Source organism: Dermacentor variabilis, chromosome 3, assembly GCF_050947875.1.
Source record: "Dermacentor variabilis isolate Ectoservices chromosome 3, ASM5094787v1, whole genome shotgun sequence".
Classification (NCBI taxonomy): Eukaryota; Metazoa; Arthropoda; class Arachnida; order Ixodida; family Ixodidae; genus Dermacentor; species Dermacentor variabilis.
In genome coordinates this window covers 68,188,948-68,214,770 of record NC_134570.1, presented here as the reverse complement: position 1 = coordinate 68,214,770, position 25,823 = coordinate 68,188,948, and the positions used below count along the sequence as shown (strand labels likewise).

At 47.6% G+C, this 25,823-nt stretch overlaps 1 protein-coding gene across 2 annotated transcripts; it reads left to right on the top strand.

Moving 5' to 3' along the window:
- The first annotated feature begins 333 nt into the window (after positions 1–333).
- On the top strand, positions 334–25,031 carry LOC142575826 (uncharacterized). Of its 2 annotated transcripts, none has more exons than XM_075685523.1 (5): positions 334–2,010; positions 14,877–14,971; positions 19,098–19,167; positions 22,852–22,955; positions 24,200–25,031. In XM_075685523.1, exons 3-5 carry the CDS (start codon positions 19,136–19,138, stop codon positions 24,526–24,528), a joined length of 465 nt encoding a protein of 154 aa, XP_075541638.1. In that variant the 5' UTR covers positions 334–2,010; positions 14,877–14,971; positions 19,098–19,135; the 3' UTR covers positions 24,529–25,031. The 2 variants fall into 2 exon arrangements, with proteins under 2 accessions (XP_075541638.1, XP_075541637.1); XM_075685522.1 differs by lacking the exon at positions 334–2,010 and adding an exon at positions 11,263–14,070.
- Positions 25,032–25,823: the final 792 nt, after the last annotated feature.

Sequence of the window (25,823 nt, the reverse complement as noted above, 5' to 3'; positions counted from 1 at the left end):
TTTAATCCGCTGGAAAATTGCGCGGCCCCGGGATTTGAACCACGGTCCTCTTTGCACGCGAGGCGCATGAGACTGAAATAATCAGAACAATAACAATGGGCTTGGATGCGTTTGACAGGCATTCTCAGATCATGAACAACAGGTTGCCATTATCCCTCAACAGAAATGTGTATAACAGCTGTGTCTTACCAGTACTCACCTGTGGGGCAGCAACGTGAAGGCTTACGAAAAAGGTTCTACTTAAATTGAGGACGACGCGACGAGCTTTGGAAAGGAGAATGATGGCTGCAAGGTTAAAGCATAAGAAAAGAACAGATTGGGTGAGGTAACAAACGCGAGTTAATGACATCTCAGTTGAAATCAAGAAAAAAAATGGGCATGGGCAGGGCATGTAATGAGGAGGGAAGATAACCGATGGTCATTAAGGGTTACGAACTGGATTCAAAGAGAAGGGAAGCGTAGCCGGGGGCGGCAGAAAGTTAGGTGCGCGGATGAGAATAAGAAGTTTGCAGGGACAACATGGCCACAATTAGCCCATGACTGGGGTAGTTGGAGAAGTATGGGGAGGCCTTGCGCTGCAGTGGGCGTAGCCAGGCTGATGATGACGATGATGATTGAAAGATACAATGCGCCTGGAAACATCGCACACAACCCATGTGTACCTCCGAGATCGCGTCAACAATTTCTAATGCTACAGTAGGGGCTGACGACAGCAACAAGTTACTTAAAACAAAGTCAAGGCGCAAGTAGCAAGCAAAGCGTCGTGGAAGGGCTTCTAAACAGCTGCATAGAGAAAGAAATTCAACGAGAGGGGACATTCGGCGAAAACTGGCAACGGGAAACGCGTCACTCCTAGTGTAAACCCTATCCCTTAGTTGACTCGAGCATGGGGGAAAAAAAAAGAATGTGCAAGGAACTTACAGGCAACGTCTTTGATTTTTTTAAATCTTTCCCGATAAATCTGAAAAGTTTTGCGCATAAATGAATTTATACTTGTCGACTTGTTTTTCTTGCATCAGCTAGCAACAAGCTAGCGGCACTAAAATACCATATGCGTTGTATTTAATTTTATAGCAATAACTTCAGCGCTTTACTGCCTTTCCTCGCATGAATTCTACCACGTTCATTGCACCTGAATAACTTTCCCATTTGGTGTTGTTCTACAATGCACCCGATTCGTGGATGATCCCCCGTTGTGGATGGATGGATACAACTTTCCTGTACGTCCGGCAAAGTTTAACGTGACCCGGGCTCAGGTCTTCCACGTCCTCCGTTGTGTGCTTTATGAAAATAAATTCGTAGCCAAAACTACGATGTGATTATGAAGAGCGCTCTGGAGCGGAGGACTCCAGATTAATTTTGACCCCCTGGGGTTCTTTAACGTGAACACAATGCACGCTACACGGGCTTTTTGCATATCGCCCCCGTCGAGGCTCCCGCGTCCGGCCTTTCAGCCTCCCTCTCGAACTTAGCAGCGCCACGGCAAAGCCACTACAACACAACCGCAGGCGATCCGTTGTGATTTATGTGGGCGATTTTCGACTATATACACATTAGCATGGAAGCACATGGACGGCGAAAAAAAACGACGGGACACGGCGCTTTTTTTCTTTCGTCGTGCATGCGCTTCTGCACTACTGCGTAAATGATGCCGGACACCAACTCGCCCACCGGTCGGTCCCTTTGGTGTTTCGAACACTCGGCATCGTCATCAGCAGCAGAAGCGTGGCACGCGAGTTTCGCGCGTGGCCCGTGGCACGCGTATTCGAACCCCGTTCCAGGTGACGGCGCCCAGGGGCCGACATCGCCCTGGTCCTGAAAATTGATCTTTTGCTTCAGACCTGGTTGACTACGTCGAGCGACACCGCAACGCGACCACCAGCCAGTTTCCGGTCAAATGACCGCCATGGATAAGGATGACGCAACCGGATGCTAGCGCTGAGTTCCATCTACGGGTGGTCGCCGGCTGGCAGGGCTCTCCTGGGTGCTTTAGCGTGTCGTCCATTACAGGCGAGTGAGATTACAGTGTAATATAGTTCGGGTTAACGACCTCCAAGATGGCGCGCGCTGGCAGGCTTTTCTCCGGCCGTCCCATTCAGAGCGCCCCACAGCAACATAGTCCGGCGAGTGCACTTGACGGCCCAGAGGTGGCGCTGTTAGCCAGCATCATTTAAGCTCCCTGGATTAAACAACTTAGCGTGGAAGCTTGGGTATGTTGCTGAAACAAGTTAACTTGTGTTATATATGGACCTCAGCGTCACTCTGTCGAGTGACTCGGAAGGGCACTGTCTTGCCGAGTGGAGGAGCCTTCTTAGCGCAGGCGGAGTAACATGCCAAAGCGATAAGCTTCATATTTGATATTTCGCCCGTTTGTTCTTTTTTGAGTGTTAGGTTAGCCGAGCAATCTTTATAACTTATTTTTCCTATACTTTTCATTTTCAATAATTTTTGCTTAGATATAAGTAGCTAACGAATAATTACAATTTTTTACCACATCTAGGGTTACATTGTACTGCGCCTTTTTAGTGCGTTGTAATGATTGGTACTAGGCGGAACCCACGCTTGCGTTGTTCTGAGTGCAAGCGCTCTTAGGCGTTGGAAGAAACGCGATTTGAGTCAGTACGCGAAGCGAACGGTCCAGCTTTTATCTGTGGGATGTCCGTGCTAGGGTCACGGCTAGATAAATTAGAGCAGGAGAAGCCGAGCGTATTGTAAAGCGAACAGAAGCAGAGCAAGGAAGTAGAATAAAAGTGCTGAAATGAAGTCTCTCATGGACAGTGTTAAATTTATGAATGAATGAATGAATGAATGTTTGATGTTTTGTGGCGCAAGGGCCAAGTATGGCCAAAGAGCGCCATGTCCGTGTTAATGGGCTTGCAGTGAAATTATGAGTTCGATGAAGTTGGTGTGACGTGGCTGTAGAGGGGCCTTAAAAACGGTCGCGCTAAAGCGCGCAAAATCTGTATAATAAGATTATGGCGATGACTTATGACGTGTACTATGAACATTAAGATACATTTAAATAGAATGATACGATGCGTAAAATATCTAAGGTTATAAGATATGCTCGAGCACTACTGCCTCCTTAGAGCCCTTGAAAAAACAAGGGCCTGGAGGCATGTGCTAGGCAAAACTGTTATCGCAGCGGCATCCTCTGGAGCGAGGATGCTCTACGAATTTCTTGGGCATATAACGTGTAGTACGACATCATTTAAGAAGCTCAGGACTGTCTTGTTGTCAAAAAGCGGTTCCTTACCAAGAAACATAACCGGGTGTAGAGGGATGTGATGTTTGTAAGCAAGCGGAAAATGTTTCTTTCTCTCCGTTTCGGCTTCCCGACACTCCAGGAGCACGTGGAGGACAGTAAGCACCTCACCGCATCTACCACAGATTGGAGGTTCACTTCCAGTAAGCAGATAATTATGGGTGCCAAATGTGTGTCCTATTCTGAGGCGACAGAATAGGACATCTGTTCGCCGAGATTTTGTTGGGGAGGGCCAAAAACCTAACTGCGGCTTTATAACGTGCAGTTTATTATTTATCTCTGCGCCCCACATGCGTTGCCAGTGGTTTCGCAGTTTCTTTCGTATGTAAGGTTTCAGATCTGTGAGAGGCACCAAATCAGTATTATTAACAGCAGGGAGTGCAATTGACGTAGCCATCTGGTCTGCCAAGACGTTACCTTCGATTCCCCTGTGGCCGGGTACCCAGCATATGATGATTTGCTGGTTAGATAGATAAGTTTTGCATATGTCGGAATAGACCTCAGTAAGTACAGGATTTTTATGTTTGTAGGGTGACATTAAGGCCTTCACCACACTTAGGGAGTCTGTATATATTACGGCTTTTTGGAGTTTTGTTTTCTTTATATGCTTTACAGCCGACCATATAGCGTAGGCCTCTGCCGTAAAGATACTTGTTTCTGGATGTAGTACATCGCATTCCGAAAAAGAAGGACCGACGGCTGCATAAGATACTCCGGCATGTGACTTGGAAGCGTCTGTGTAGAACTCTGTGCACGAGTGTTTGTACTGAAGTTCTAGGAAATGCATTCGAATTTCTACATCTGGAGCATGCTTTGAAACTTTTAGAAAGGATACGTCACATTCTGTGACCTGCCAGTCCCAAGGAGGTAATAGCTTGGTTGGGCGCATTAAGCGGTGCTCCAGGAGTGGGACATGCATTTCATCGCTAAGCTCCTTCACACGCAGCGAGAAAGGCTGTCTTATAGACGGACGGTTGCGGAAAAGTGTAGCATACGTCATATCGGTAATGGTATTAAGACATGGGTGTTCAGGAATGGAATGCACTTTAAGGAAATAAGTAAAGCTGACGTATGATCTCTGTAAGCGGAGTGGCCACTCATTCGATTCGGCATATAGGCTTTCGATCGGGCTTGTTCTGAAAGCACCAGTGGCTAGGCGGATACCTAGATGATGGACAGGATCCAGCATCCTTAGCGCGCTCGGGGCGGCAGAGTTATACACTACGGCCCCATAATCCAATCGTGACCGTATTAGGCTCTTGTAGAGATTCATTAGACACTTTCTGTCACTTCCCCACGTAGTCTTGGATAGAAGTTTTATTAAGTTCATTGTTTTTAGACATTTTTCTTTGAGATATTTGATGTGTGGAATGAAAGTGAGTCTATCGTCAAGTATAATACCTAGGAATTTGTGCTCTTTGTTGATAGGAATTTGTTGTCCACACAGTTCTAAGCAAGGATCCGGGACCAGGCCTCTCTTTCGTTTAAAAAGTACACAAGAACTTTTGTGAGGATTGATTTTAAATCCGTTTTTCTCTGCCCATTTTGATACTTTGTTTAAACCATGCTGTACCTGTCTCTCGCACACTGCGAGGTTACAGGATTTAAAAGCTATTTGAATGTCGTCCACATAGATAGAGTAAAAAATGGCCGGAGGTAATGAAGCACGGAGCGTGTTCATCTTCACTATAAAGAGCGTGCAGCTAAGGACGCCTCCCTGGGGTACACCAGTTTCTTGTGTAAAAGGACGTGACAGTACATTGCCGACTTTTACACGGAATGTGCGATTGGACAAATAGCTTTCTATGAGGTTTAGGATATTACCATGAATGCCCATTTCTGACAGGTCTCTTAAGATTCCGTATCGCCACGTTGTGTCGTATGCCTTCTCCATATCGAGGAATACGGATAGGAAAAACTGTTTGTGTACAAATGCGTCACGGATGTTTGCTTCTATACGTACAAGGTGATCAGTTGTGGAGCGCCCTTCCCTGAAGCCACACTGATAAGGATCAAGTATTTTGTTCTGTTCAAGGAAATGGATGAGGCGCCGATTTATCATTTTTTCAAATACCTTACACATGCAACTTGTGAGGGCTATCGGGCGGTAGCTTGCCACTGAGGAAGGATCTTTGCCTTGTTTTAAAACAGGAACCACAATGGCTTCTTTCCATGCAGTCGGAAGGTACCCTGCGTCCCAGATAGTGTTGAAAAGTGTAAGTAGTGTAACTTGCGTGTCATTGTGTAAGTTTTTCAGCATTTCATACACGATTCTATCAGATCCTGGTGCGGAACTCTTGCATGCGCTCAAGGCAGCTCTGAACTCTGCAATACTAAAAGGACGGTTGTATGGTTGATTTTGACGACATTTTCTGTTGAAAGGCTTACGTTCTTCTATTTGCTTGTATTTGAGGAAGGATTGTGAATAATTTGATGAACTTGACACGTTCTCAAAATACTCCCCAAGTGAGTCTGCCTGGTCTTGTAGTGTATCGCCCTGTGTGTTTACCAGGGGGAGTGAATGTGTTTGCCGCCCTTTAATCCTATTAACTCTGTTCCAGGCTTTGGCCTCATCCCTAAACGAGTTAATACTCGATAAAAACTTGTGCCAGCTTTCTCTTCTGGCCTGTCGGCGGGTTCGCCTGCCTTGGGACTTTATTTTTTTAAAGTTTATAAGATTCTCTGCAGTGGGAGAAGCGCGTAGCAACGCCCACGCCTTGTTCTGATTCTTACGGGCGATCCTACATTCGGTGTTCCACCATGGTACACGTCGTTTGCATGCCAGACCACTCACTTCGGATATGCATTTTGATGCGGCATCTATTATGAATGATGTTAGATACTCTACAGCAGCATCAATTTCTAGAGAAGACATGTCGGCCCATGAGATGTTAGTGAGAGTTCGAAATTTCTCCCAGTCTGCTGTGTCTACCTTCCACCTAGGAGCTTGCGGAGGATATTCGTTTTCTTTAGATGTTCTTATCAGTATGGGAAAGTGGTCGCTCCCGTAAGGATTCTTCGTAACTTCACATTCAAGTTCGAGCAGTATAGACGGGGAAACTATACTAAGATCTATTGAAGAAAATGTTCTGTTTGCTAGAGAGTAATATGTGGGTTCCTTTTTATTCAGCAAGCACGCACCGGAAGAAAAGAGGAACTGTTCAACAAGACGACCTCGCGCGTCTGTACGAGAGTCGCCCCACAGGGAGCTGTGCGCATTGAAATCGCCAAGAACAACATAAGGTTCTGGCAATTCGTCTATAAATGACTGAAATTCATGCTTGTTTAATTTGAAGTGTGGGGGTACATAAAGCGAGCAAATGGTGACGAGTTTATTTAAAAGAACAGCTCGAACCGCCACTGCTTCAAGGGGCGTTCGTAGCTGTAAACGTTGACAGGCTACACTTTTTTGAATTATAATTGCAACACCGCCCGATGATGAGACAGCATCATCGCGATCTTTCCGAAACGTAACATATTGTCGAAGAAAGTTTGTGTATTTTGATTTTAAGTGTGTTTCCTGTAAACACAGCACTTTTGGATTGTGTGTATGGATGAGTTCTTGCACATCATCAAGATTCCTAAGAAGACCTCTGACATTCCATTGAATGATTTGTGTATCCATATTTAAAGAAATATAGGTGCTGTGTTTACGGAAACGGAAGAGATGTCTTACATTACAGAGCCCTTTCGAGGCCCTGTAATAGGTGTTTTGTTCTTTTTGAAGCGTTCGAGCGAGTCTCGACGCTCCTTAGGCGTTTGGTGCGCCTTGGGGACAGGTGTAGTGTCCATTGCCTCCTGTGAGACGCCGGACAGGCGCTCTTGCGAGCGAGAGGTTTTCAGAGGGAGTCCCGCCTTCGAGGGCAAGACCCCTGCGCCCACCAGCCCGGAGGTCGATGGGGCTCCCTGAGGGATTTGGCTGCGCTGGCCGTTGCCAGCGCTGGAGGGGGCCTCGGAAGTTGGGGCAGCCTCGGCTGCGCCCACCTTCGGGGTCGATGGCTCCGTCTGCTCGGTTGGCGGAGCAGCCCTAGCTGCAACCACCGTGGGGGCAGATGGCGTAACTGCCGACTCACTGACTGTGGGTCGGACAGCCGCCGGAGGCCGTTGTGACGCTGCCCCCTGACGCGCCACATCGGCAAAGGTTTTCCTGGGCAGGTACGATACCCGCCTACGTGCCTCCTTGAAACTTATATTTTCCTTTACTTTTATTGTTACAATTTCCTTTTCTTTTTTCCACGATGGGCACGACCGCGAGTACGCGGCGTGCTCCCCATCACAGTTTACACAGTGGAGAGTGTTCGCACAAGCTTCAGTGGCGTGTTCAAGGGCACTGCATTTGGCGCATGTTTGGCGGCCTCGGCAGCTCTGCGAGCTGTGGCCAAAACGCTGGCATTTGAAGCATCTTAGGGGATTTGGCACATATGGTCTGACACGGAGCTTTATGTACCCGGCCTCTACAGACTCGGGCAGAATACTTGAACCGAATGTGAGTATCAGGTGCTTTGTTTGAATTTCTTTTCCATCCCTTCTTATCTTAATTCTTCTCACATTGACAACATTCTGATCACTGAAGCCCTCCAGGAGCTCAGCCTCTGTCAGCTGGAGCAAATCGTCATCCGAGACAACGCCGCGGGTGGTGTTGAGCGTGCGGTGTGGAGTCACTGTTAATGGAACATCTCCGAATGATACTAGACTGGGCAACTTATCGTACTGTTTCTGATCATGGAGCTCTAGCAGGAGATCACCACTTGCCAGCCTTGATACCTTGTAGCCTGGACCAAGGACATCAGTTAAGGACTTGGAAACTAGAAAAGGGGAAATGTTTCGTACTTGTTTGTCGGATTTTTCTGAGTGGATCACATGGTATTGTGGGAAGTTTGGTCTTTGTCGTCCAAGGAACTGAAAAACTTCATCGGTGCGCCCTCTTTTGTGAGGGCGATCAGGAAGCGGAGGGAAGGAGCTAGCCATAAAGGAATTGAATTTTCGGCAACAACGCCAGCCACCCACCATGGAGCCCTACAAGGGGACGTTACAGGGACTGTAAAAACAGGTCCTGCAAGCGCCAGCTTTACGTTATCGCTATAACCAAATATGAGATAACCTAGGTTGGTTATTCACACAAGGTTAACCCTTGCTGCCTGGAAAAATTGGAAGTAAGCGGAAGCTAGGAGAAGACAGGAAAGATGAAAAGTAAGAGAAAGACGAAGATTAGAGGAAGAGAGAGACAGGAAAAGGCAACTACCGATTTCCCCCGGGTGGGTCAGTCCGGGGGTGCCGTCTACGTGAAGCCGAGGCCAAAGGGGTGTGTTGCCGCCGCCGAGGGGCCGTAAAGGTCCAAACACCCGGCATTGGCTCAACCCCCAGGATCCCCTTTTCCCCGGACACGGCTAAGCCGCGCACGGCTACACGCGGGAGGGTCCAACCCTCGTGTGCTCGGGTACGTGGTGTCGCAACACACCAAACGCCTGCTTACGCAGACGCCCCTGCGGGGAGTGTTAAATTTATGAGCGATGAATTTGAGGACATGAAATAAAGGCTTAGAGAAGCCACAGATGATAGGGAAGCCTTGAGAAAGGAGAATGAAAGGTTTTGTGCTAGGAGCACGGAAAATCAAAACGTTATTCAACAACTTCAGAAGAGGGTTGTTCAATCGGAGCAATACTCGCGCAGGTCCAATATAGAAATTAAGGGACTTGTGCAACAGGACAATGAACGCGTCACTGAACTTCTTGGGAAAATTGGTGATGTGCTAGCTGAGCCCATAACTCCCTCTGACATTGAAGTCTGTCAGCGTGTGCTCACCTGAAAAGCTGGAAAATCTAATATAGTTGTCCAGTTTAAGAGCAAACAGAAGAGGGACAGCGTTCTTGAAAAAGCGCGGAAGGCTAGGTTGCGAAACAATCATGTTGAAATTATTGATGATACCAGAGTACTTATTAATGAGCACCTCTGTCCCACCTTGAAACGTCTTCTTTCGCTGGCATTAGCAAGAAAGCGCGAATGTCAGTGGTGCTTTGCCTGGGCGCGAAATGGGAAAGTACTTGCACGCAAGACTGAAGCCAGTAGCGTCGTCCACATTGCCTTAGAGGCTGACCTTCAAAAGATCGCCTAAATTGCAGCGTCTAAAGAAGTTCTTCGCTCTCTTTTGACTGCACGATGTATCGTGAGTATAGCTTACCGAGCGAAATTGCTCTGCCCGCACACACAAAAACCATTTCCGCGCTTCACGTGAATTCACGTTCACTTGCCTATAAGCACGACATAATAACTGTGTTTCTAGCCGAGTTTACTTTTCCATTTGACATTATCATGTTCTCTGAAACGTGGTATGAGGAACACAGTGAAATGCTGATCATGCACCGATAAACGGGGAGGCGGTGTAGCATTTCATGTCAAGCACGGCATACAGTGTGATGTGCTTGACGAATTCACCTGCGTCACGCCGCATTACGAAGTGCTAAGCGTTAAATCTGACAATAACCTGTTTGTTGGGATGTACCGACCACCTTCTGGTAATATATCTAATTTCTTAGAATTTACTGAAAAGCTATTAGAGCATGCTACTTTTCCCAATTACACAGTGCTTCTTGGTGGTGACTTCAACATTAACGTGCTTGATGAAAGCGCTCCAACTCGTGCAGTAACTAAGGTAATCAATTCTTCCGGTTTCTGCAGCGTTATTACGACACCTACTCGCGTGACACCATCTTGTCAATCATGTCTCGACAATTTGATTGTTAACGCTGGTGCAGAGATTTACACAGCCGCGACTATCAGCTATGATATCAGTGATCATTGTCCAATATTCATAATATGCTCATTTTATATTCACGAAAGAACTTTACCTGATACCACGTTCAGCTACAGATGCCTGTCAGGCGAAAATACGGAACACTTCCGCGCGCTTGCTTTGCGCACAGACTGGTCTTCTCCTTATAACAGTAAAGGTGCTAGTCAAGCGTACAATGAATTTGTCTATATTCAGTCGCCTATACAATTTGTAGACGCGAGCGTATACGTCATCTGTCGTGCGACGCTGATGCTGCCGCCGCTACAGAGCGGTGCCTCTTCAGCGGCAGCAGCATCGGCGTCGCACGAGAGATGACGTAGACGCTCGCGTCTACACGAAGCAGGAGCGGCGGGCACGCTCCGGCGCGGGCTAGCGTTCCGAAGGAGATTATTATAAGAATGCTACTCTAGCGATAGGGTGTCGGTTTTAACGCGATAGCGTTATGGAGCTCGTGTCGCAGAAAAGCCGGTGTCGTCGGCGTCGGTGTCGGCGTCGGCGTCCGCGGCGTTGGCCGTGAGCGATAAATCATGGCAGGCACTTCATATTGGAGGACGCTTAAGCTTCGCCTTCAAGAGTGGAACGCGACAGCGTTCCCGTCGACCCGCCAAGGGGTATTGGGCTACGGCGCAGCGACTATGCGCCCCGCATCGGACGCGGTGAGCGTCGAGCAACGCAGCATTCGGCGCGACAACGAAATGTGCGCCTCAGCAAGCGACGCACGCCGGAGCCTTAGAAACAGCTCGTTTCTTAGGTAACACCGCGATCACTAGAGGCGCTTTTGTACCCCTTTGAAGCATCGAACTCGTGGCTCAGTGGTAACGTCTCCGTCTCACACTCCGGACACCCTGGTTCGATTCCCCCCCAGCCCATCTTGGAAGTTGCTTTTTATTTATGAAGTGCCAGCCGGGATTTATCGCTCACGGCCAACGCCGCGGACGCCGACGACACCGGCTTTTCTGCGACACGAGCTCCTTAACGCTATCGCGTTAAAAAGCAACTTCCAAGATGGGCTGGGTGGGAATCGAACCAGGGTCTCCGGAGTGTGAGACGGAGTCGTTACCACTGAGCCACGAGTTCGATGCTTCAAAGCGGTACAAAAGCGCCTCTAGTGAACGCGGTGCTGCCTTAGAAACGAGCTGTTTCTAAGGCTCAGGCGTGCGTCGCTTGCTCAGGCGCACATTTCGTTGTCGCGCCGAACGCTGCGTTGCTCGACGCTCACCGCGTCCCATGCGGGGCGCGTAGTCGCTGCGCCGTAGCCCATTGTCTTACACCCCTTGGCGGGTCGACGGGAACGCTGTCGCGTTCCACTCTTGAAGGCGAAACTTAAGCGTCCTCCAATTTTTTCCTCTCCTGCGAGAGCCCGAGACTTTACCGGTCTACGTGGTCGCTCGTCGCCACAATTTGGTGACTCCGGACGTGATACTGCCATGCGCTCCTGTGGTAGAGACGACCATGGACCAGACCGACGCTACGAGAGCTCAAGGCCAGAACCATTCCGAGGAACGCGGTGAGCCCTCCTGTTCCGCCATCGCTGTCCGTCTCCCACAGAACTGGGACCAGCATCCTTCGGCGTGTTTTCTTCAGGCCGAAGAGCAATTTCAAGTCGGTGGTATCCGCTCTCAAGCCTCGAAGTTCCATTACGCCTGTCAGCGCTCTCGCCCGCCGCCATTGACGAGGTAGAATGGTTGAACTCCCCATTGTCTGCCGCCGCCTATGACGATCTCAAGGCAGCACTGCTACAGCGCACAGCAGCTTCACAGCGTTCTCGCATCCAGCAGCTTCTGTCCGCTGAAGAACTGTGACCGACGCCCTAGTCAACTTCTTCGCCGAATGAGCCAGCTGCTCGGAAACAACGCGAGATCCATCGACAACACGCTGTGGCGCGAATATTTTTGCAACGACTCCCGGCTAACGTGCAGACGGTCCTGGCGACCGCCTCTACCATGAACCTTACCGGACTTGCCGCTTTGGCTGACAGTCATGGAAGTAGCCACCCCAACCATCGCAGCCACGGCAACGTCTCCGGGTGACAATACAACCGTTCTGCAAACTCTTCCCTGCTCTTCCGCAGTGCAATCTCCTCTCGACTCCTTGAGTGAGCGCCTGGAACGCATCATCTGTGGAACGGAACATCGCCGGTCATCTTGTCGCCCACGCAGCCGTAGTTCCAGCAGATCAAGACGCACGGGCACCCGCAATGAAATCTCCACTACAACGCGTGGCGTTTGATACTACCACCACCATTTTGGAAATGACGCTCGTCACTGTCGGCGTCCCAGCGCTTGGCAGGGAAACAGGCAGGCCGACCTCTAACGGCGATGAGTGGTCCGGCCCAACACACAAGTCGCCTTTTCTACGTGATGGACAGAGTTACGGGACAACGATTTTTAGTCGACACAGGTGCCGACATCAGCATTCTCCCCGCCCAACACTCCGACCGAAAAGCGACACCTGTGTCGTTTTTGCAAGCCGTCAACGGCACCAGGATTCCAGTTTTCTCGTCACGCTCCGTCATGCTAAACCTTGGCCTTCGACGAGTGTTCCGCTGGGTTCTCCTGGTTGCAGACGTCCGTTGTGCAGTCATTGGAGCATACTTCTTGCGTAACTACGGACTCCTTGTGGACATCCAACGACGCCGTCTCATCGACTCCGTGACCCAGCTATCCGTTCCCGGCGTCCCATCATCAGGCACATCGCCCATAGCGCCTATTTCTGCCATGTTGGACGAACCTTTCGCCGCGCTCCTACGCGAGTTTCCCACTTTGACGCGCCTTCCGGACTGGACGCAACCGGTGCAACATGACGTGTGCCATCACATCGTCACCTCCGGCCCACCGGTCTATTTCCGACCCCGGCGTTTGTCCCCGGAGAAACTCAAGTTCGCTCGCGCGGAGTTCGAACACGTGCTGCAACTTGGCAACATCCGCCCTTCCTCCATATCGATCTCGTTCGCGCCTACCATCCACTACCGGTCGCTGAAGAAGGCATTCCCAAGACCGCCATCACCACACCCTTCGGTCTTTTCGAATTTCTCTGCATGCTTTTCGGTTTACGGAACGCGGGCCAATCCTTTCAGCGTTTCATCGATTCCGTCACCCGAGGTTTGCCTTTCATTTTGCATACATTGACGACCTTCTCGTCGCAAGCTCTTCGGCAGAAGAACATCTTCACCACTCGCGGTTGTTGTTTTTGTGATATGTGGTATGCGGGAGTGCGAAACATAAACATACCAAGACGGTGCGCCGTGCGGGGGCGAAGAGGACAGCGACTCTTTGCAAATACCCGCAAGCGTCATCATCATCATCGACACCAATTTGGGAGCGGCGGCAGTGGCGCCTCAAAAAGCGTGGCGCGAGGTGGCCCGTGGCCCGTGGCGTGAGCAGTGCGCGAGGTTCGGCGTTGACGGAAAACAGCTTCCTCGCTGGGCGTCTGGCCCATAGGAGCTATCGCCGCCCGCGCCAATACGCCACACCCAAGTCAACGCTGTCGCCCGCTGGGAGGTTACCTCGCCCCGCTCTTCCGCTGGGCACTGGTCCAGAAGAGCCGGCGGTCCTGAACCAGGGCGGTCGAGCGTTCGGGTGAGGGGCCACAGGGCTACCCCGCCAGCTGTTGACGCGACCCGGTGACTGTGGCCGACCACCTGAGCCCCGCGAGGCGGTCCGACCCGGCCGTACTACACGGCTGTTCGACCTGACGGCCGACACTGCTATCCGACCACGCTGGCCTACAGCGGTTCCACGAGGTCTCAGACACGGCGACACAGGCTTCCGCCAGAACTGTAGGCCAGTTCCACTTCCCCGATCCATAGATATAGTGCATGTCGTCTGACGCATGTCGTCTGAGGCAAGTCGCGAAATGCTGAAGCCGACATCCACCACCTGCTGTGGGTGTGCCCTGCACTGAAACCGACGAGGCTCCGGCACCTCGCAGCAGCGGCACTCTCGCCGCATAATCCGAGCGATTACACTGCTTGGACACAGGGACCGCATTATCGATCCCTCTTGGAATTCATTAGGTCAGCAAATCTTTTTTCATTCATTTAATCATCCTTATTCACCACCATCCCATACCCTTGTATGCCTTGAGGCATTTACCCTCGCATTAAAAAAAAACAACTTTGGCCGCACTGCTTATCCGGGTGCCGTAGGCGTCAGCTCTCACTAACTTCAATTAGTCTGGAAAGCACAACTTGCCTTCAGTAACGCGAAACGTAACCAATACCACATGCACGCTGTGCCTACCGCGCCTCGCGATGGATGACGCGGTTAGCATGTATTCAAAAAACGCGCCAGTGCTCGATCACTTCCGAGCGCTCGTGGCTAAACGTGCTTCGTATTGAGCTTCGTGTTGAGCACTACACAATGCGCAATCTGATTTTGCCTGCTGTCCCCGTGAGGCAAAGCCGGTCCGCACCACACAGCACGGCTAGGCTGGAGCACAAGAGCCCGAACTCCAGCCCTGCTGTGAACTTACAGTTGTGCGTAGCCACACACAACTGCCTCTTCTGCATAGCGTAAATACATCGATTTGCCGTACGTCCCACATGCCGTACTCCGTAAGGCGGAGTGCGGTAACTCTATCGCTACCGGCGTTCCTCTATAATCCTACGCAAGAGATAATTGAAGGCGAACGAAACTATTTCAGTAATATATTCTCGGTAGGTACCGTACTCGCTCAAAGTTACACTTTGGGCTTCAAGAAATGTGGTTCAGGGGCCCTTTAATTTATAGTAGTGAACACGAGCTATTTACAAGCGCCAAAATGCTCACTGATATTTTCGTGCCTTGTAGGAATAATTAACTTGCCTACTTTTTTATGCAGATCCCCTACACAAAGTGCAAGAACTGGCAGTCCGGGTGTTCAGAAATTTTGAGCCTGCAATGCATGGCCACTCATGAAAAGTTCTGTACATTTCGGTAAGCAAGTTTTTGAAGACGCCATCATTTTAGTGGCGCCAATTTTGCTCACACAATTTCAGTGTGTGTGTGTATGCCCTACCTGTGGCCTCCTTTTCAGAATTTAACAATTGCTTGCTAGGGAGCACAGTGGAAAGCGACTTCCAACTTTGGGGTCTGGTTATAGATCTGCAAATGTCGAAATTGCTTCTGATCTCTCCAATAAACGTGATTGTTTATAATAGCTGTGATACGTTGAGGTAGTATATTACTATCGATGCTATTTAACTGCGAACTATCTTGCTGAATATTCTTAGAGCCGTAGACATAACAGCTTTCTTTGGGAGTTATTTCAGTGCCAGCAGCCGTTCTCACAGAATAAAAGTATCCATTGAGATTGTTGTCTATCTGTACGTCTATTACAATACGGCTATACACGTGACACAACTTTCACGCAACGCAAAGTAGCTTCCTAAGCTCGCAGACCACGTGATGTGCCTATGCAGGCAAAAGAAAGGGTACTCGAGCACACACACACATCTCCAGCGATTGATTGCGGCTATTATTGTCGTTACTGCGCGACACGTACTATATACATATTCTAAGGGCTCGTAGAATTGGCTGGTTTTTCTTTTGCCAGAACGTAGGGACATATAGATAGGATGCGTAATCAAACATGCGTTTATCAAGGCGATTGTATGAAATAAGCGAACGTTATGCTGTTTTGTACCGTGTAACTGCGCTCGTGTCCGTGTTGTGTTCCTTTTCTTAACAGATATTGTCGTTGTTGGTCGCGGCTATTCCGTGCCTACGCCTCGTAGTGCATGCAATACACGACAGCAATACGCGCTGCTGTCTGTGGTGTCATTCGCGAACGGTCCTCACGCTACTGCACAGAGCGATACGCAACGCCGAGCACTCAATTTCCTGCGCCGATCTCGAAGGCGGTGAACGTGTGGGAAGGGTGCGTTCAGATAAATTCGGCCGAGCACATACGGCGACCGTTCATAATTCTGATTAAAAAAAAGATGTCAGTTTTCTGCCAGATTGCCGATGACAATGCAATCTAATTATTGCGGGAAAAAATGTCTACACGAAAAAAATAAAATGCGGAAGCACCCTATCCGTCGCACGCGATTCTTGTGGATTTTGCCACAGCAATTCACCTCGTGGTTAGCTCTCAAAGAAAACTTAGTCTGTGGCTCTAAGGATACTCAGCAGGAGGGTTGGCGGTTAAATACCATCGATTGTAATATATTACCACAGAATATCACAGCTATTCTTCTGAGAAAAATCAACAAAATCTGCAAGAAGGGAACATTGCGCAGTATTGACGGAAGTTCAAATTATTTTTTTCATCTGTTCTGAAAAAGAGCATAATTCTCAAGTTTGCCAGCCTTCAAGCTCGGCGTCAGAACACTCGTTGACGTATGAAGTAAATAGTTTTCCTTTTGCTGGCTGAACGAATCCACAGTAAGCGCTTACTCTAAGAAAAGTTTACACCCTTTGGAGTGCCCTTTCTGCCACAAAACGATAATCGTCATCTGCCTTGATACGTTTCCTTTCTTTAACGCTGTGAGGCCGGTACTTTCCAGTAACGAATGGAATGCGCGTTATCAATATGATAGCATTCCCGACAGGAAGGTAGCGCGCGGCGTTTTCAAGAAAGGTAACGCATCAAGGCAGATGGCGATTATTGTTGTGCGGGAGAAGGAACACTCCAAAGGGTGTAAACTTTTCTTAAGGTGTAGGATATGGCATGTTGACGAATCAAGACAATTCTAGAAAAAGAGCAATCTTGGATTCTGCCTTAGAAATTTCCCCAAATGAAGAGATTTGACATACACTAACACAATCTGCAAAGGAAATGAGCATTTTGTTTTTTCTCATTGAATAGCAAAGCAAGAAAAGTGACAGAGAAACCCGTCACACCGGAGCAATTATTTATTTATTTATTTATTTATTTATTTATTTATTTATTTATTTATTTATATTCCAGGCTCAATGAGGCTATTGTAAGAGTGCGACGAACAAAAAACAAACAATTATAAGAGGGCTTGCGTCACTTCTTTCAGAGGTTGTGAGCGGATGTTGCCCGCTAATGATTCGAGATCCGTCATTCAATTTTCACCTCTGATTTGTCGCCTACTACCTGCGCCGAGCCAGATGGTGCGCGTGAGATCCGTGTATATATCGGCTGCGAAACACCATACCGTGGGTTCCTCCTTTCGAACAGCGATTCAAAAGCAAGTTTCCCAGCCCGCGCACACTAAAGCGGCTCCTAAAAATCACAAAGAAGTTCTTGCAAGACCGCAACTTCATCTAGAAAACTGCCAAATCGGACATTACTTTCCTCAGAGGTTTACTCGAGCAGCTCGAAGATGGTGCACTACAGGGGTACAACCTGGCGCAGAGGAAAGGGGACACGCTCGCAATAACTCAGAAGCTATAGGCAAGCCCACATTCTTTCTAACTCTCAGCATGTCCGAACTTGGCGATGAGCGCCTACTAGGATTCGTCGACAGAGTCACAGAGCCGGTCCAGACGCCGCCGCAGAGTCAATGCCATGACCAGCTACCTGCAAAACGATAGCATAACTTCGAATGCTACACTACGTGGGATCACAACAATTGTTCTTGTTCTTTCCAGTGGCACGGAGAGTCGTAACTTGAGGTGCTCTAACGTAAAACTATTCCATGCTTTTCTATTCCAATTCTGCAATCAGTCCTCCGCAATTGGTCAAAAACTTTTTTTAGACCACCCCTACTTCTATCTGTCACGCGACGTCACGAAAACCGCGATAGCTTCCCATCTGATATGACACGTACACTCTGATTATGCATGATTTGCCCGAACAAAAGAAAAATAGTTACTTCTGATTCAACGCCTTTTCCCCATTAGCCCTGGGCCATTGGTCAAGAGTTTCCGGGCTGCACCCACTTCACCTGCTTGTCACGTGACGTCACAAAGCTGCAAAAACTTACCGCGTCATAGTGACGTGTACGCGTTAACGGTTCATTAATATGCCGAACAAAACTGAATTTTTTTCTGAATAGCCGCATGCTGCCCCATTCCGAAAGGAATAAAAGATGGCTGCCGCCGATCGCTCAGCCACTGGCTACTCGCACCTTCCGGAGAACATGGGTTTACTTGCGCGTAATACACCTTTTAGTGTGGCCGTGTAACGTTTGTGGGAACTTTCTTCCGTCCAATACATGCATTTCAATGACAGTATTAAAAGTAGCGTCGCAGAATATTAAACTGGATACATGCACCTGCATGAAAGGAAGCCGCCTAGAATTGCTCTCATTTGAACTACTTGCCTTGGCGGCGCATGTCATGAAAGAGTGAACAAATAGAACAAACAAGCATTCAAGCGCTTCGTTACACCTACTCAACCGGCAGCAGATGGGCTGCCGTCATGACGAATGAGTCAAGTGACACTGGTCTTATGCGAGTCCACTCAGGCTTGCACAGATGGGTTTACTCTTGCAAAATGAATACCTGTTTAGAAAATAGCGAGAAATACTTGTGCTTACCTGGTCTCATTATGAAACCGGCAAAACTTCGCAGAAGTGAAAATGGCGGTGCCAGAACACCATAGAGCCACATATGACATGTGATGTCCCGATTTAGGTATCCTCGTCTAATGATTAGTTGACCTGGTTTCCTGCGTCTTCCGTTCCTTGCACACCTGATCACGCCTATCCTGCTCATATTCCCATCGTCACAATTGGCACGATAACCGAAGCAGATGACGAAGCGCGGTCCGACTTGTGATATTGTTGAGCGAGTGGCAACGGTGAGTGGATGCGAGCCCGCACTTCGTCAGATTTGAAATTTACAAAAAGAGAAATAAAAATAACTAAACAGAAGGGAGAGCTGCTTACCTTTCACTGAAATTTTATTGTTTCTAAGAACTTGTGAATGACAAGAAATGTGAACATTCACGTCTTATTTTACTTGGTTCTGCGAGATCTTGGGATGCCTGACAACCGCTAGAAGCGCGCATGTTCCTTGAAACACAGACTAGCACTCGCCCTCCTTGGCTTATTTATGAGATACGTGTTATTATATCAGCTATAGAATGCTCACCCTTATTTTTGTGCCTTTTACGATTAATAAGCTTGCCTACTTTTTAATGCAGATTAAGCGGGCTGCACTTCCATACTGAGGCTAGACCTGATGGCCAGCCATGAAGAGATATGGAGCTTCAGGTAAGCAAGTATTTGACTACGTTGCACCTTCCCTATAATAGATATGTTTCTTTCTGTGACCTCATTGCTCTGCAATTCTGGCCGTTGTATCCTGAAAGAAAACGGAAGTGGGTAGCAGTTAGGCTGTGTATTACTGTCTGACAATCAGATGTGTGCTTTAAACAAGTAAGACAGGCAAGCTTGAAATTAGAAGCTAAATATTTCACGACTTCTCATCTTGTACAGCCTGAGTAGGAAAAAGCAAGGGAGGAGTACATGATTATACATTATTTAACACGCATTAAGTCATCGCGACATTGGTGAAAACGTAGTGTTTGTACGCTTCCTGTATCGCAGTTGGCAGCGAAGTTGCTGAAACGTCCACGTAACGGAAAGATGAAAACACCGTGGGTTTCGCCAGCATAGTGGCTTATGTGCCTCTGTTGCTGATCCAGCCACGACACAGCATGATCATAAACCACAGCAGAAATAGCTAAATTGCTGCTACAATACACGACTAAACATTTACATTGCTCTGACCACAACACGCGAGCGTCGCAAAGGAACTGATATCGATGGCGATAGTCTCCTTCTTTGCATCGACTCCGACCACTGTCAAATTCGTGCTGTCGCGCGAGAGAACCACGTGACATTCTTTGAATCCACCCGCTTGGCGTTGACCACTGCCGAACTAAAGCCCCCCTTTTCGTCAAACCATGCACACGCCTCTAGCTTGCGAAGGTTGAATGACACCAAGACAGTCATCACCTCGGTGACAAGTGCGCGGGCCTTTGTGTGTGCATCCTTTTCTGGGGGACTTAGATGGAGAAATGTGCTTTATGGCCGAGGTCGAAAAAGAACCTGAAGAGACAGCTCTGTTTCCCCTCCCCCCCCCAACTTAATGTTGTTCGGCTGTTAGGGGCGGCGTAGTTTTATTTTTAGTGACAATTATTGTTCCTAAAACGGACCTTCCCTCAAAACAAGATAAAGATTTAAAAATAATATCATATAGGGTGAATCAGGTGGTTAATATATTTTGCACAAAATATCTTTTAGCACTTGCCGCTCTCAAACACAATACTTTGCTTCGTGGAGACCAGCGCAAGATAATGTTGAAAGCTGTTATAGTAGTACTTTTATAGTTAAATAGATGTCCATCGCATTGCGGCTACGAGGTTAAAAATTTTAAGGCGTGCTAAGCATGGCAAAAGCATCACCACTGATATCCTGGCTCTTGGTACCGTGGAATGCAATAATTAGGAATTCCGTAAGGCCACCGGAAAACCTGACCTAAGCTTAGAACTTATTGCCGTGCTACGAAGCAAAAGCAGTGAATATTAAGAGTGAGCAATTATCTCTAATCGATATGGTTTCACACATAAAGCCAAAATCACCCGTAAAGCAGATCAGCTGAAATTTATAATTAATTTGATTTAGCTTTGATGCAACGTCCTAATAGTTTCCTCTAATGGGGAGGAGCCGTCTGTAACAGGCAGAGACGAAAGCGAGCGAATAGGGACGCGAACAAGGCTGCATTTTTTTTTATACAGCAAGGATGATTACTTTCTTCTTCACAGAAAGCTGCCACTTGCAACGAGTTGAGCGCTTCTCGGTCTTCGCCCTCTGCGCTTTCTCATGTCAACACGCTCTCACTCAACAGGAGCTGTATTTTGCAACGTTTTAGCTGTTTTAGAGGCAACGTTGCCGCACCGTGTTACTCTCAGTTCCAGCTCTTTTTATCATATTTTAACAGATATTTTGACGCTACGTGCTGGCATGTTCCAGATTAGGACGTACTATTTATATCGAGGAGTGCATTGACCTGATGATCTCGTTAGAAAGGAAATCGGTGGCCTCGCAGAAGCAGTGCGCGGTCAATTACGGTCATATACGGTAATTTACGCTCAAGCAGCACTCCAGTATCGTCAGACCGGTCCACTGGTGTAGCGCGAGCTAATTTTCTCTGAGTTCGGTGGCTTCACCGTAGGCTCACTTAGTCCCGTAGAACCCATAAAAAATTATCTTTAATAGCAGTTTACTAACATATTCCTTTAAACATTTTAGTAGCACTCTGTGAATAATTCGCCATCTCCTTGGATTGCAATGGTGCTTTAAACAAAGGGCTTGATTCGTGAGTGCGTCATATATCGACATTATTGTGCCTAAGAAAAATTCATCGAAAGTTCTCAAGTCACTTCCTACTCTAAATATTTTTCGGCGAACAATACAAGCTGTGACGTACTACATGCTCAGAACGCCGACAGAATAGAAAAATATTTTCATGTATATTAATAAAGCATTCTTTACACAAAACTAACAATCCTTTTGACGGAGTAATAATGTGGGTATTTAGGCAGGAGTTAGAAGAAAGTATGTTGATGGTTAAAATATTCTTGATACAGAATTAAATTGGAACCCTAGTAACGGTGTACAAACAATGTTTCCATACAAAAGTAAGAATGACAATTTTTAACAGTGTAGTAAAAATGTTCTTTATACAAGAGTAAGGAGGAATACTTAAAACAATGTATTTAAAATATCCTTCATATAAAACTCAGAAGAAGTCTGTGAATGGTGCAGTTAAAGTATCCTTCATACAAAAGTAAGAAAGAAGTGTTTTGACAGTCTATGAACAAATGTTACCAGAATGTACATTTAAATATATTGTCAGTAAAGTAAAGAGACACTGTGTAGGAGTTGTAAATATTATTATAATAGAGATTTTTTGCCAGGGATAGGTGATTTCGGCTGTAAGACACATTCAGGCACTTTGTCAGGAATCTTTTGTAAAGGCAGTATTTTTTGAGCAGGTATTTAGCTTCGTATGCCGATTCTTCATAGCATTCTCCCCTATTTTCGCTAGATTAAAACTTGGCGGAATTTGTTATTGCTATTCAGCGAGAGCAATTTTGCGCTGCTGATAAAGCTTACCCATAGAACACGGGTGCATATGAATACCTTATTTATTGCAAAGGAAGAAATTAAACGACGGACATTAATGGTTGCCTGCAATTACACATAACGTGTCCCCTTTTCACCAAGTACAAACGTAGTTTTCTGGAGTTCATCGAGAAAACGATGGCAACACACTACACACCTCGTACGACGCTAATGACAGGGGAGGAAAATGAGGGTTGAGTTCTTATTTGCAATGCTTCCAATTAGCGCACCGTCAACGCTTGGCGTACATCAAACTTGCTATACCGCCCAATATTATTGATTTTCTACTCAATGTCAGTTTTTCTAGGACTCCTTGCATCCTTGCAGATAATGGCGGAATGGCATTGTGCATCACTTCAATAAATGTCATCACGTCAATGATGGCGTGGCGTCAATTTCTTTCTAATTATAAAATTACAGCAGTTCTTCGCCCAACCCCCTACCCCCCCACCCCAGGGCATAGACACTTTATGTGTTTCGTATACAGACTCTAAAGCGGCTGGTAACAAAGGTTTAGAAATATTTGATCAATTCCAAATAACCGACGTAGTCAAATGTTGGCCGCCTATCACCCCTAAAATATTTTCTGCTTTCTCAAGATATAAACTTGAGGGTTTATTTGTATTTGTCAGAAAATCGTGAAGGAGGCATGGAAGGTGTTCGTGAGCTTCTAAACTCATAAACAGCTTCGCTGTAAAACAAGATGGATTCTTGGTGCAACCTCAAAGATAATGAGTGGTGCAATGTTTTTTTTTTTGTATGCAGACAAGTGCGATGCTTGTACAGCAGCTGTGGCTGGGTCCACTGCTTGAACAAGCTGGCAGGTCACCTAGCTCAGCAACACAGCGTCAACGTGATTGCAGTGCAGGGTAAGTCAGTACAACAAGAAAGAGAACACGAACTGTATTCCAATGTAACAATTGGGAGTGATAACTTGCGCTGCATGTCACCGTAACATCAGCATGGACACTGGCCTTTGCAATGCGGAGCTAGCTGTGCAGGAGTACTGCTCTAAGGTGCCAGGTGGACTAGGGAACCGCAATGCATCGATTTCGACCCTTTAAAATATTCTAGTCATTGATGGACTTCAGTGCTAACGTCAAAAAACAATTAATCATAATCACATGGATTCAGGAAACATGTTAACGTGCAAAACGAATGTGAGCGAATGTTCTGACTTTTCATGTTCAGCCATTAGGAAATATGAAGGGGTCATCAGGAGCACACTGACACCTACCCGTTAAGGCGCATGTTTTACACTGCCTCATCATGGCATGAACCTCCTCAGTATAATTTGTAGTTGAATACCGTCTCCCCATCTTACAAAGGAAGACACGTCAGCCTAATGAGAATGAAAAAAGGTCTCACACTTACGTGCCGCACACGACAAAGGATGTAGTAGCTCGTAAAATAAATCAGTTGTTTGAGAGCGTCTCCCTTAGGCGCCCGTTTCTGCGTTGAGTTTCGACGTCCCTCGGCGTCGGCGGTGTCCATCAACGTATCCGAGCGAACGAGTGCAGCGACGATTGAGAGAGCGAACGGGGAGCGCTGCGAGGGATGAAAGACGGCGATAACGAAGAGAACGCGAGGAGAAAAGCGAAGGCGGAGGGTGCAGCGGAACAATTGAGGCGGTAAGCGGAGGAGCAGGGTATGGCGACACCGAGCGGGCCGCGTCGCTCTATGAACGGTAGATACGCTGGAGGAGGAGTTTATGTGCGGGGTCCCGCGTTACAGGATAACGTTTTATGGTACCTTCTTATTACAGTCCGAAGCTATCATATCGGCAGTTTGGGTTTGGGTTGTTCTTAACGATTTTCATGACACATCTTACTATGAGAAATTCAATTATTTCAGTAAGGCCTGTGCTCCATGCTGAGCGACTGCATGGTTGCGGCTCTGAACGATTCTTTCTCAAGCGACGTCTGAAGCCGACACCGGAGTTTTTGCGACAAGGGGCCCTTGACACTATCGCGTTAAAAAGGGAATAAGCACTTGCACGCAGCGACATTACCGTTCTCAAACATGCTAGAAAGCGGCGATGGGTGTTGTAGCTAGGCCGTCATGTGGTTCCTGATGCCAGTTTTTGCTGAGTGTCCTCTCTTGTGTCCTGCAGAGGACCGCGCGGAGCTCGTCTTGCAAGATCCCACCAACAAGCAGAACAGCATGCGCATGGTCTTCCTCCTGCATCACGACAGCGTGTTCGTAGTCACATACGAGCGGACTGGCCCGTTCTATACGGAAGCCAAACTCGATGTCGTCACGCTGACTCCTCGGTGTGGCGAGTACGAGTTTGAGATTATTATTCGTGGACCCTCATTATTCGTGGACCCTCTGACGTCAATTCATGGCGGTCACGGGCACTTGTATGTGGAACATCCGAAGACACATCAGTGGGGCTCAGTGACTCATTCATCAACAAGATGGCTCGCGATGGCATCCTAAAAATGGAAATAAAATTGACAAAATCTGTCATGTAACAGGAACGAGGGGATTTGTGTCTTGCATATGGACAGACACCTGACAGCGTGACATGGTCTGACCCCTCAGTTGAAGAAAGCTGCGTTCCATCGCCGTCTTTTCTCAAGTGGTATTATTTCTGCCTGCAGGCAAGATGTTTCCCTATTGCAAAAACCAGCGTCTTCCAGTGCCTTCCAGTGTGAAACAAGCGCGTTTTTTGAAACTGGATCGCAATGGGTACCCTAGCGCTCGCTGGGACTCATTGGAACATCAGTGAGAACGCTGGATAAGAGTTGAGTCACACTGGAAGAGACGCTGATTCCACTGCCATGACGCTGGGGCGCACTGGCTTGTGCTGTACAGGCACTGGTTCTCGCTGCAGTTCTGAATATGAAATGTTTCTGCAACTTTATCGCTTGATAATAGTCTTTTGTCCTAAATAACGCTATATCTTCGGGTCATAAAACTTTATTTCGTGTCGCAGTTTGCAAAAAGGTAGGTGAGCTGCCTTGTTTATTCATGCACATTTGACACTGAAGATCACTTTCGGTTTTTGAATTTTCATTTTTGATTGAGCGGATAGCTAAATTCTTGAACGAAACCCCGCAAACGCAGAGAACGTCCCGTTTTTTAGTAGTATGCACGTAACATATCACTGGGAGTTGTCGCCGTTGTCACAATGTTGTGGTGTGGCCATGAACTCCAGAAGTCGTTCAGACGCGCTCGAACGGACCCCGAGTTCGAAGCCTACCGCTGACTGACATTATCGCACCGATAACAAAGCTGAGGTGATTCGCGCGCTTCCACTTTTCCTATTGTATTAAAAAAAAAGTCCTGAGGCTCAAATACACACATTTTAACTTTCGCCAGCTACCCGCGCAGAGATTTGTTTCCAGCGAAGCTTAGGCCTAGCGTATCCGCCCAGTCTGTCTGCACGCTATCGGCGCGTCTAGGCTCAGGAATAAAGAAGTCTAACAAGGATAAATCATCGGTGTTCTGAAATGAACCATTTTTTCATGTCTACAGTGCCAGCAGAAGCAGCGATGACCGCCGATGTGACGCGTCATAAGCACACGTATATCTGCTGTCGCCGAAGGCTCTCAGCACTAGCCTGCGCTTCTCTGACGAATATATAGAACTAGACAGACGTGTTGACTGAAAGGCATCATTGAAATAAGGAAACGTTGCATATCCTTCGCGTGAAAAACAAGAAACGGCTATCGAAATCGGCAGTAATAGCCCATACAGGGTCCCGGGTCCGCGGTTAATTAAGGATCTTT